We start from the raw sequence: 13,060 nt of genomic DNA, 5'->3' as shown, positions 1-13,060 counted from the left end.
GTATTTACAAAAATACTACCACATTTTTTTAAAATTGTATATTTCGACATTTAATGTCAAAATGGTGAGTAATTGGCACATTTTGCACTACAAAAGACACTTTTTTTTAAAAAATTTATCATTATTTGACTCATGACAGGTAAATTCAAATGGTCATATTAAGGCGTTATTAAATCATATTGTTCATCAGTTGAAAAAACAAATGAAAAGTGAAATCTCATTATCTTATTCTCTGATCTACTATAATGTATTTTAGAAAAATATAAAAGAAAATGAAAAGAAAATAGTAAATGAGAGAAAGACAGAAAAAAAATTAGAGCGAAAACGAAAATATCTTGACGGAAGAGAAGAAAACTGACAATCAATTATATTAATTTTATAATTAATTACCAGAAATAGTTTTCTAACAAAGTCTTAAATCATAATAATAATTTTTGCAATTAATACTGATAGGTAAGGTAGCTGATGATAAGAAAAAACAAAACCTTGGTGCATGGTGGGTCCAGTAATGAAAGCTATTAAATGACTGAGTTGCATGGTATCGAGTTTGCGGAATGTTCATATCCGTGTTTTAACTATGGAGTCAACTAAAGTCTTCTTCTACTTCTAACTCTAATTCACTACCTACCATACGTCACGCACGTACTTGTTTCATAAAATTTAACCTATTTGACATTTCGCCTCAGTTTAAAGTTTGACTAAGTCCCGTGTTTAAGGCGTGTATCCATGGATACCATACATTGCAATAACAGCGTGAACATAAGTCAGTGGTTTCGTAGGTTGCTCCATCAATCATATACAGCTCAGAATACTGTGTCTCCCTCGCCAATGGAAAATCCATTCCAAGTTATCAACAGTTCCTACTGTGCTCCTTACACTATCAATCTTCAAATTAACACTGAGAAAGGTGCCACTTACGACGCAAATGGTCGCCTTCGTTTTTATATCAAACGTCCCCTTTTAACAGTTCACGACCGTCGTGTCTTGTATGATGATGCTGGAAAACCCATCCTCACTCTGTACAAGAAGGTTTGGCTACTCTGACCAATTATACTCCTTCACTTCCCACATCAAATTACTCGATTATAGCCTTATCGATTCTGTTACAATTTCAGATTTCCATTTTATCTTTGATATTAAATATCTGCTTAATTTTTTAGGTTGCTTATAATATTGATTAAAAGTTTGTTTACGATTCAGAAAAACATGTTTCTAATTATAAGTTAACGATGTTTCTTCTCTTGGTATGGTTATGATTATCTTTTGCTTTGCTCAACAAAGGGCTTCATAGTTTTACCATTTTTGGAGGTTTTTTTTTATTAGCACAAACAGTAAATAAATAGAGGTATTATACTTTAACTCTTATACAAAAACTACTGCACAAAAATAATCCTAATAAAAGCTCTTGCAATATCCATAAAGAAAAATTACAGAAGAAAAAACAAGGATCTTCCATTATTAATACCAAACATATTCAGCAAAATAACTTAAAAAGAAAAGATGTTTCTTATTCTCTTATGTGTATATTACATCACTTCATGTATAGGAAATATATAGGGAGTTTCTCTCCCTCAAATTACAATCTAATTAGGTAGGATACTAATAATGAGATTCTATAATTATTAAATTAATTGCATATAATTGGGTACAATATCGTCAAATATTGCATTCAATAATTGCATATAATTTGATAATTATTATTTTCTTAATACTCCCCTCAAGTTGGTAGTGAAGATCAAGAACCCCAACTTGTGTCGTAGCGTCAAAAATCGTTCCTGGCCCAATGCCTTCGTAAAAATATCTGCGAGCTGATACTGTGTCGGCACATATGAAGGACTGATTATCCCAGCTTGTAATTTTTCTCGCACAATGTGGCAGTCTATCTCAATGTGTTTTGTGCGTTCATGAAATACTGGTTTTGTTGCTATATGTAATGCCGCTTGATTGTCACATAAAAGTTGAGCTGGCAAGTTACATGGCACCTTTAAATCCTGCAACAAATATCGCAACCAAACTATCTCCAAACAAGTATTGGCCATTGCGCGGTATTCTGCTTCCGCTGATGATCTTGATACGTTTGTCTGTTTTTTTGACTTCCATGAGATAATAGAGGAACCAAGAAAAATGCAATATCCAGATCTGAGTTGTCTGAAAACCTCCCTAGTCTGAGTCGCAATAAGCTGTCAATGTCAAATTGTTTTCGGATGGCAATAGCAATCCTTGTCCTGGTGATACTTTGATGTACTTTAGGACTCGAATTGCAACATCCCAATGAGGTTTCTGTGGATCCTGTATATATTGACTTAGGGTCCGAACCGAAAATGCTATGTCAGGTCTAGTAATCGTGAGGTATATCAGTCGTCCCACGAGTCGCCTATATTTGACTGGATCCTTTAATAACTCTCCATCGTCTGGTGTGAGTTTTAAGTATTGTTCCATTGGAAATTTGTCTGGACGAGCACCTGTGAGTCCCGTATCCTGCAAAATATCAAGCGCATATTTTCTTTGGGACATGTAAATACCAGCTTTGGAACGGGAAAATTCAATCCCTAGAAAATATTTTAGGTCTCCAAGATCTTTAATGCGAAATTGTTGTAATAAACAATCTTTAACACACTGAATTTCTGTCAAATCATTCACTGTCAAAAGAATATCATCCACATAAATCAAAAGGGCAGTAAATGATGAGTTATTTTGTCTTGTGAATAGAGAGTAATCTGTCTTGGACTGTTGAAATCCTACAGATTTAATCACATGAGAAAATGTTGAAAACCATGTTCGAGATGCTTGTTTGAGACCATAAAGGGATTTTTTGTGTCGACATACAATGTTCTCCCCCTGTCGATGATGCCGGGTGGCAAGTCCATGTAAATAATTTCATGCAATGTGCCATGAAGGCATTTTACACATCTAGCTGGTGAGTAAACCAATTTCTGGCTGCTGCAATGGTGAGGAGACACCTCAAAGTTGTTAATTTTGTTGTAGGTGAAAAAGTTTCAGAATAGTCGACACCTTCAATCTGAGTGTACCCCTTTGCGACAAGGCGCGCCTTATATCTGTCGATGCTACCATATGAGTTGTACTTTATTTTATAGACCCATTTGCATCCAATGGGTTTCTGCCCAGCGGGTAACGGTGTCAAGGTCCACGTTTGATTTAGCTGCAAGGCGGAAAGCTCTTCGTCCATTGCTTTTTTGCCAATTTGGATCAAGGATAGCTTGAGCATAAGTGTGAGGTTCTTTGGTGGCTGTGATGTTAGCAAGATATGCACTATGTGTAGAAGAAAATCGTGAATTAGAAAGAAAATGATTCATAGGATACCTGGTTCCATTCGGTCGGTCTTGGGCAGTGGTCGAATGATTGGCTTGGGATCCCGTTACGTAGTCTTGAAGCCAGGAAGGTTGGGTTGATGTGCGACTGGATCGTCGAACAGGAAGGTCGGTTGGAGAAGGTTTGGTAATGGGTGCTAAACTTCTTGGCATGGGAGAAGAAGGTTGGTCTACTGGAGGTTCAGGTGTATTATGACGAGTAAGAGAAGAAGGTTGGTTTGATGGAGGTTCAGGTGCATTGTGACGAGTAGGAGAAGAGAGTTGGTTTGATGGAGGTTCAGGTGTATTGTGACGAGTAGGAGAAGAAGGTTGGTTTGATGGAGGTTCAGGTGCATTGTGATGAGTAAGAGAAGAAGGTTGATCGAGTGAATGTTGGACAGAAGTGGGTAAGTCAATGTCAATAGTGGGCAAAATACCTTGTAATGGAGGTGAGGATTGTGTCTGTGACTGTTGGCAGAATGGGAAAACACTTTCATGGAAGATGACATCCCGACTTGTAAAAAAAGTGTCTGCATCTATATCAAATAATTTGTATGTTTTTTTACTGTGAGGATAACTAATGAAGATGCATTGTCGAGCGCGCGGATCAAATTTTTGCTTAGGTGAAACAACAGTTGCGTAACAGAGGCAACCAAAAGTTTTTAGGTGAGAAAGTGAAGGTGGTTGATTATATAGTAGCTCAAAAGGTGATTTATTTTTTAGTAAAGGTGATGGCAAACGATTAATGATATATGTGGCAGTTAAAACGCATTCTCCCCAAAATTCTAATGGTAAATTGGACTGAAATAGGAGGGCTCGTGCTGTGTTTAAAACATGTCTATGTTTGCGTTCTACTACTCCATTTTGTTGAGGAGTGTAAACGCAAGTGCGTTGACATTCAATACCTTTTTTAAGAAAAAAATCATACATTGAAATAAATTCCAATCCGTTGTCAACGCGGATGGTTTTAATAGATGCCTGAAATTAATTTTGTGCAAATGTAATGAATGACTCTAAGAGATGTTGGGTTTCAGATTTGTGATTCATAAGAAATAGCCAAGTACATGTAGTATAGTCATCGACTATAGTGAGAAAAAAACGTTTTCCAAAATGAGTTGGGGTTTTATGAGGACCCCAAATGTCACAATGCAATAGATTAAATGGAGAATGAGATTTTATTGTGCTTAAAGGAAAGGGTAGCCTTGTCTGTTTAGCTTTGGGACAAATACTACCACGATTATGAATGGAAATGAGATTTTTACTGATAGGGATAGGTAGTAAGGAAGATACAAGTTGTAGACACGCCGGAGAAGGATGTCCAAGGCGCTTGTGCCATAAATCAGGATCGGTCGATATTTGAGATGTGTGGGCTTGGTTTGGAAGAGGGGACATGTAATATAAGCCTGCGTGTTGTTTACCCGAGCAATCATCCTCCCCGTAGCCAAGTCTTGTAAAACGCAACCATGTGGAGTAAAAACGACACAACAATTTAGTGAACTGGTTATCTTACTAATGGACATGAGATTTAAATTAAAAGAAGGAACACAAAGAACATCTTTGAGAGTGATTTTGTCATTGAATTTAATTGTGCCTGTAGATGAGATGGGTGCAGTTGAGCCTGTGGGCAGATTAACATTTGAAATAAATGATGATGAAGTGTGTGTGAAAAATTGTGAATCAGATGCAATGTGATGGGTTGCTCCGCTTTCCAAAATCCATGGTTTCGTAAAAGCAGAATTAGAAGAGGAGTTATGGGCAAGCAGATCTGCAGAGCTAACAAACGTGTCACTTTTACCGTTATTGTTGAGCGAGTAAATAACCTTTTCCAATTGCTGAATTTGCTCGGCACTGAAGCGTTGTACGAGGTTTCTATCAGACTCGTTACTAGTGACTTCTTTGCCATACATGATTTTTTATTTAGGGAATAAAAATGGAGAGGCTGTCAGGGCACCAAGATCGGTGCTCTGATACCATATAAGAAAATGATAAAAAAATGGTAAGAAGAAGAGATGTTTCTTATTCTCTTATGTGTATATTACATCACTTCATGTATAGGAAATATATAAGGGAGTTTCTCTCCCTCAAATTACAATCTGATTAGGTAGGATACTAATCATGAGATTCTATAATTATTAAATTAATTGCATATAATTGGATACAATATCGTCAAATATTGCATAAAATAATTACATATAATTTGATAATTATTATTTCCTTAATAGAGATCAATATTCACCAATATTCTCTTTCAACCTTGTAGAGCTAAGTAGCCCTTGAGTTGAACCATTAGAAAATTTTACAAACAAAAGCATTTACAAGATATGATTTCTCTTACCCAAGCTTAACACTTCTTCTTTATCAGTATCCAATGCTATTTCTACCATATATTCTGCAACATAATTCTGCATACTGGATAAGAGTAGGTCCTAAGAAATTGCACTAGTGTACCAAGCACTATCATCACACAACAGATTTTCTTCTTCGGTGCTATTCTTCATCATTTGCTTTGTATGTCACCCAATCTCCCCTACATCTAAGACCATCACTAACTCACTCATGCAGCAATATTATCCTTCACTCTGGTTGACTACATTCCTAAGAAGCCAACTATTCCTGTTGGGTGTAGCCTGAGTACCCGTACACCTTCCTTTTCCCCTGCAAAACATAAAAGAAGAACAACAACATTAATAGATTAACAGATTATTAGCAGATTTTCAACCATAAGAGGGTTCAAAATCCAATCAGAAAAGGTATACATAAACTTTGGTACAAGGGTCTAGAAACTGTTCTTCTTTTAAAATGTGTTAACTTCTTAAATCTTCTAGGCTTCTCGGTCTCTACTTACGAGTTGGGTTTTCGGTTCACTCCTACCTTAACTTTAGGTTGGACTTATTTGTTTGGCAAGCTCACTTGGTTGGGTTGGATTAACTGGATCTCTCTGCTTCTCCTCTCGGTCTCCTTTCACGGATGGGTGCGTGTAATTGCAAGACGCTCCGATGCCAAAGTCAGATTCAACTTTATATAATTATCAGATAAATTCACTTTACATACCTCTTAAATTGATGACCTATTTATAGTATTCTATTATTGGACTCATATAACCTATTTGGACTTTTCTTTTTTACCTACACACCTGTTAATTTAGATAATGTTATTATGGACTTTGCTACAATAATCAATTATAATTTATTTATTTATATTTTTTACTCTTCAACTTTTAGACTTAATCTTTCCAACATTTCGATTCACCTTTCATCCTATCAATTTCATGAGTCATTTGATATAACGGAATTAAATGATATTATTAGACAAGCACATACGTAAAAAAAGTAGGCTTGGACCATTGCAATTTTGAGAATCATATTGCATAAATCGTAACCAATGGCCTTACGTTAAGATAAAATCTTGGAATGTTGAAAGACATTTTGAAGGGGACGTGTTGAAATATAATATTTTTATTTTTCCATTAACAATAACTTTTTGTTCAGCTTTAATGATTACTTGCAATAGAGATAGACAAAAAAAAAATGCAAGGTTACAAGTTAATGTGTTTTTTCCCGTAGCTCAATCATATATAACTACTTTTTACTTTGTCCGGTGAAAAGTCAATGTTGTATTATTGAAATATATCAAGTTAGCTTTTTTTTTTTATTATTATTTCATAGTTGCGGTTTTCTTAATTTTTTCGTAACCTTAATTTCACGCATGGTTTTATAGTTTTTCCACTTCCTCTTAGGGCTGATTGCATAATTGGATTGTACTGTGTTCATGCATTTTTATACCCTATTCCTCGTTTCTAACAAATTCAACATTCCAACAAAATCACCTTAGTTACTAAACTATGGACGAATGTTCTTATAATAGATCATGACTATGCACCGACGATGCCAAGTTTTCAGGGGCCAAAGCAGTGATTCCTCCGAATTGCTGTTCTCGGTGAAGAAATCGGAAATTCTCCAGAGTGGAGTGATTAAATTAGATGTCTTCCTTGCAAACAACAAAAAAGAAAGTGTGCGTGACTTTAGGGTAAACATTTCAAGTGACAAAAGTTCATGCACTGTTTTTGCAGGTGAATCTCCTACGGTTGTTGCCACGGTATGTACTCTTACTATATAAATATTTTAATAGTAATGTTGGAGAGTTTCTACATTGGTATCAAATATTGTTACAAAAGAGGAAGAAGATAAAAACGAAATTGTATTATGATAATTATCAAAACAGAGGGAGTAACTAATATATAGCATATAGAAATACTCTAATAATATAATTGTAGATTAGTTATCACTAACGATTACATTATCACTGAAAATTGCATTATCATTCCTCAGTAAAGTTATGGTTGATCTTTCAAAGACCAGAAGTTTATCACGAAACTTAGTAAATGAGAGAGATGTTTGGTAAGAATGTCAACAATTTAAAACCTTTTTGGAAGGTGAATTAGCCTAATAAGTTTTTTGTTGGATATGATCACGAATAAAATGAAAATCCAACTCAAAGTGTTTTGGTTGAGAATGAAAAATTAGATTAGTTGCTAGGAGACAACACTTAGATTATCTGATTATATGTTTGGAACATGATCAATAATGCACAATTCACGTCACAAGGAGACAATTCAAGTAATATCAGTTAGAGTTGCAGATGCTATGATATTCAACCTTTGTGGTACTTTTGGGCACAACACATTCTTTATGAGATTATCATGAAACCACATTTTTGCCAAGATATAAGATATTACAGTATACTATTGTTGATTTTCAATCACCAAGATCACAATCCCATTCCCATTTAGCATTAGTAAACCCAATGGTTGAGAAATTATTGGAAGGTTGAATAACGAGAACATAATAAATTGTTCGAGCTAGATAACATAGAACATGTTTAAGGGCTTTCTAAAGATGTTATTGAGGTTGGTGCATATATTGAGACTTTATTAATATAAGAAGTTAATTTTGAACTTATAATAGTAACATATTGCAGAAGGAAAGATTTTAGCCATCTTGAGTGAGGTGTAGAGATGTTATCATTGGAGTAGGTTGAGGCTAAGGTTCATACATGTTCACTCTACAAAGAAGTTGTTCAATGTATTTGGTTTGAAAAAGATGAATAGTGGTCTCCTTTGTTTTGTAAGTGGTATCAATTGTTCCATGGAAGAGGCTAGATGGGTCAGGTTATAATGGAATTGTGGTGTTTAAATTGTTATGCTCTTAAGTAGAAAGTGTTGCACCATGACTATCAGTTATAACTTTTGACATAGTGGTAAACGCTTAATCCAACAATTGGTATCTAAACTAAGGTCACGAGTTTAATTCACAGTGAGGCAACTGTTTAAGGGGAGATTGTTGAAAGTTGCACAATTGTCCTGTGGCGCGGGTCAAATGGGCCAAGTCACAATCAAAGGGTTTGATTCCTATTAGGAAAATTGTTGAAGGGGATATTGTTGCAGGTGACATCAATTATTCTATGACGGAGGCTAGATGGGTTAGGTTAAGCAGAAAAAGTTATAACTTTTGGCCATGTGGCAAGCATTTAATCCAACATCCTTATTCCAACAAAATAAAGTAAAGGACTAAGATCTTCAAAAGCAAATCAGGTATGCAGAAAAGTAATAAGAGATGATATTGCAATAGAACAATTGTCAATTATAATGATATCATCAACATAAGTAGAGTTGAAACATAATTGAACCTCGTGAATAAGGAAAAGTCACTCTTTATAGCAAAAAAACCCATCAGGATAAGAGTGTGGCTAAGTTTATGAAATAACGCCCAGTTGGTGTTTGTTTAAGATCATAAATGGTCTTGCTCAACTTACAAACTTGTTGTGTATTTGATGAGATAAATCCTAGTGGTTGTTGCATGTATACAATTTCCTTTAAATCACCATGGAAAAAATCATTATTGATATCAACTTGGTAGATAGATCATTTGCAAGACATTGCAGGAGCAAGGATGATCCAAATAGTGATTGGTTTAACAATTGGATTGAATGTGTTAGAGTAATCAAGACCAGGTGTTTGATGGAATTCCTTAAAAACCAAGTGTGCCTTGTGTCTTTGGAAGTTGCCATATGCATTGAACTTGGTTTTGTATACCCATTTACAGTTAATAAAATTTGAATCATATGAGAGGTTAGTGAGAGTCCAAGTTTTTTTTTTCATAAGAGAATTGTGTTCTAATTACATTACTTTAAACTAGTTAGGATCAACTATTGTATTACAAAGTGGACTTTAAGCCTAACTCAACCCCATAAAACCGGCTCATAAGGTTGAGGTTTGCATCCACTTATATACTATGAAAGGCCCTTATCTCTAGTCGATGTGGGATCTCCAACACACCCCCCTCACGCCGAGAGTGATAGATAGAAGCTCGTGCGTGGGACTATATATTTTTGGGTGGTCCGATAGCGGCCCGATAGCGGGTGGCACGATAGGCCCAACATAAATACTTGCTAGGATAGGCTCGAAATGGCTCTGATACCATATTACAAAGTGGACTTTAAGCCTAACTCAACCCCATAAAACCGGCTCATAAGATTGAGGTTTGCACCCACTTATATACTATGAAAGGCCCTTATCTCTAGTCGATGTGGGATCTCCAACATATTGCTTATTTAAAAGTTGCAGGTTCAATGTAGTTATCAGAAACAGAAACATTGTAAGGTTTGGGTTTGAACATAAATGATTTGGCATGAGTTACCATTGGATGCACGTTGTGAGAAGGTGATGAGGAGGTTGTAGCGTCAAAAGTAGTTGTTGGAGTAGTTACAGGTAGATTAGACAAAGCAACGAAATTAGGAATAGGTGAAGACAAGGATTGAGTTGTAACGGGAATATCTGGGGTCTTATCAAGTGTGGCAAAAACAACTTTAAACATAGTTAAGGGAAAAGGAGTTGAGGAAAGCATAGGCGAATTTGAATTGTGTTGTAGAAAAAACTTAGCATTGGTGGAAAAAGGGGAAGCATTTTCATTAAAGACCATGTGTCTAAAAATGTAGGTACATCCACCTTTGGGAAAGGCAAACATAGCTTTTATAGTGATAACTAAAGAGAGAATTCGAAATCAAGTTTGTTCTTATTATAGTGGTGTAAGAAAAGGTAGCAAGCACAACCAAAAGTCCCTAAACTAGCATAATTCAATTGTTTTTTAAAGAACACATGATTAGGAGATTTATTATTAAGAACAACGGTGGATAAAGTGTTTATTATATTAACAACAACATTAAAGCCTTTTCCCAAAATTTTCGTGGCATAGATGCACTAGCCAAAAGAGTCAAACCAGTTTCAGTGATATGTCTATGTTGACGTTCAATAGATCCATTTTATTCATGTGTATGAGGACACATTAATTGATGTTTTATGGCATTTATGTTAACAAATGATGCAAGACTATTAAATTCCTTGCATTATCCGTTTGAATTGATTTCAACTTATATCTAGTTTGTGTTTCATAAAAAAAAAACTAAACTGAGTATAGACAGTAGAGATTTGAGATTTTATATGCAACAAATATATCCAAGTGAATTGGGAAAAAGCATCCAAGAAAGTCACATATCTAGCACCAATATTAGAAGTAATCGGGGATGGATCTCATATATCAATGAACAATAATTCAAGAGTAGTAGTATAAGTAGTATTAGATTTAGAGAATGGCATGTTCCACTATCCGGATACCACAAGGGATCATTAACATTGGAAGGAGTTCTAAGAATTGATGAAAAAAACTCTATTTTGTTGTTTATGTTGAAAAATTTTAAAGAACCTGCTGGATGAAGAGTTGCGAGATTGAAAATGATTATTTTTCTAATATGAACCACCAAATATTGATTTGTTCAGTTGGTTTTCATTAGATGGACCAAAGTGTGGATAACATATCTATGTTTGGTAAACCTTTGTTTTTGAGATAACAATAAAGCTTTTACTTCTTCAACTATGTAAGGATCAAGATGGGACATGATTGAAGTAACAAAACTATCATAATTTTTAGGTAATCTATCAAGAATAGCTTCAAGATGATCTTCATTGGAAAGAGTTGCTCCAATAGTAACAAGAGTGTCAACACACTTTTTGATGTTTAACAAATACGCCATAAAGGTTCTATCTTTCTTTTGTGAACTCAATTCAATATTGAGTTTCTTAATTCTTTCTTTATTCTAAGACGCATAATACACCCTTAACTTGGACCTTATTTTGAAGGAAGAATTTAGATCAACCATCTTTGTAAGAATGAGCGTAAACATTGAAGCAAGGAATCATGCAACAAGAATGTGACCTTGTTGTTTGTATTGAAGAAATTTTGGATTTACAATGTTGTTCACGACATCTTCTATATGTATTTGAAAGGAGGATTAGGATTATCCAAGATTTGTGTGAGCTTGGGGACCCTTGATAGTCGTAAGAACTTGTTGTCATATAAGAAAATTGTCATCATCCAACTTGAAATATATAGGAGGCTAAAAAGTATGAGGCTGAAAGGAGGACGAAATAGAAAAATTTATACAATGCATGATAGAAGAAAAAGAATAAAATTCATGGCCAGATCTTAATAAGCTCTAGATACCATATTACAAAAGATGAATAAGATAAAAAATAGAGTTGTATTATGATGATCCTCTAAACAAAGAGAAGAACAAATATGTAAGCTTAAAAACTCTACTCATATAAGAGTATATTAGTTATCACTAATAGTTACATTATCGGATATAGAAACATATTTTTATGTTTGTGAACCTTTTAATCAATATAGAAACAATGTTTGTATATTAGTGATATAATAAGAAACATAGTAATTACTATAGTTTGTGTTTCTTTGTAGATGGTGAATAATCGTGGCTTCGATGTCTTGGTGAATCCCTTTGTGGACTACGCATTCATAGTGGCACTACTTATGATTATTAATGACATTAAATTCTATTACAATGAAGTGTTGAATTCGATAGCCAAAATTACGCCATTGTTAGTGAGCACTATGATAGCTGCTCCCTAATAATTTTACTTGGATCGTGGACCGAATTAAAAGTAAACATTGGCTTGATTCAAGTTTGAATGTAGAAAACATTGGCTTTCATTTTCGACCATTTTCATAATTGGATATTGTTTTCTGGTTGCATACTTGACTATGATGATTTGTAATTACTTTTATTTTGTACACATGTGTACTTGGAAGATCAATATAAAATATTGTAAAAGATTTATCAAATTTATGATATTAAATTTTGTTTGTACGTGAATTATGATAGTATAGAATTTTTTTTCTTGTTCATATTTTTTCTTAAGTTAGATTAGAGATTTAGTATATAATTTTTAGTTAAAATGTCTACTTTTTTATGTATTTCAGGTTTTGGTTTGATGCCAAACCCAATGTGTTTTTAAAAAAAATCCAAAATTTACATAAAATCTTATAATATCCGACATAAATTTTGAACAATTTTTATTTTATTTTCTATTATAAATACACGTTTATTGTGCTGTGCCTTGACATAACAGAGATCGGGTCCAACGTAAATTTACATCCATTAACGTACATAATTTTTTTTATCTTAAATAATATATAAAAAATCTCTTTTACATTAATAAATTGCTTTTTGATAAAAATATAAAGAATGATGCATATATGTGTGATTGAATGCAGTCACAAAAAGTCATGAGTAAAGCACATCTCTTCATTTAAGCGCAAGGGCAACTTAATTCATGCTTTAGTGCTTAATTAATCTGTGTTTTGACATCGGTTAAGCACAACTTAACCCGTGCTTTAAGT

General features: G+C 34.2%; 1 protein-coding gene across 1 annotated transcript; it reads left to right on the top strand.

Moving 5' to 3' along the window:
• The first annotated feature begins 689 nt into the window (after window positions 1–689).
• Window positions 690–12,533, top strand: LOC137823902 (protein LURP-one-related 10). The gene is made up of 3 exons (XM_068629227.2): window positions 690–1,029; window positions 7,173–7,403; window positions 12,119–12,533. Exons 1-3 carry the CDS (start codon window positions 727–729, stop codon window positions 12,287–12,289), a joined length of 705 nt encoding a protein of 234 aa, XP_068485328.2. The 5' UTR covers window positions 690–726; the 3' UTR covers window positions 12,290–12,533.
• Window positions 12,534–13,060: the final 527 nt, after the last annotated feature.

Source organism: Phaseolus vulgaris, chromosome 8 (assembly GCF_051622355.1).
Source record: "Phaseolus vulgaris cultivar YP4 chromosome 8, ASM5162235v1, whole genome shotgun sequence".
In the NCBI taxonomy this organism is placed as follows: domain Eukaryota; kingdom Viridiplantae; phylum Streptophyta; class Magnoliopsida; order Fabales; family Fabaceae; genus Phaseolus; species Phaseolus vulgaris.
The sequence above is the reverse complement of the archived record's forward strand: the minus strand, read 5'-3'. Positions and strand labels throughout refer to the sequence as shown.

Coding starts and splice junctions, on each gene's coding strand:
- LOC137823902 (XM_068629227.2), top strand. CDS start 727: ATGGATACCATACATTGCAATAACAGCGTGAACATAAGTCAGTGGTTT. Junction 1,030..7,172: donor TCCTCACTCTGTACAAGAAG/GTTTGGCTACTC, acceptor TTCTTATAATAG/ATCATGACTATGCACCGACG. Junction 7,404..12,118: donor CTCCTACGGTTGTTGCCACG/GTATGTACTCTT, acceptor GTTTCTTTGTAG/ATGGTGAATAATCGTGGCTT.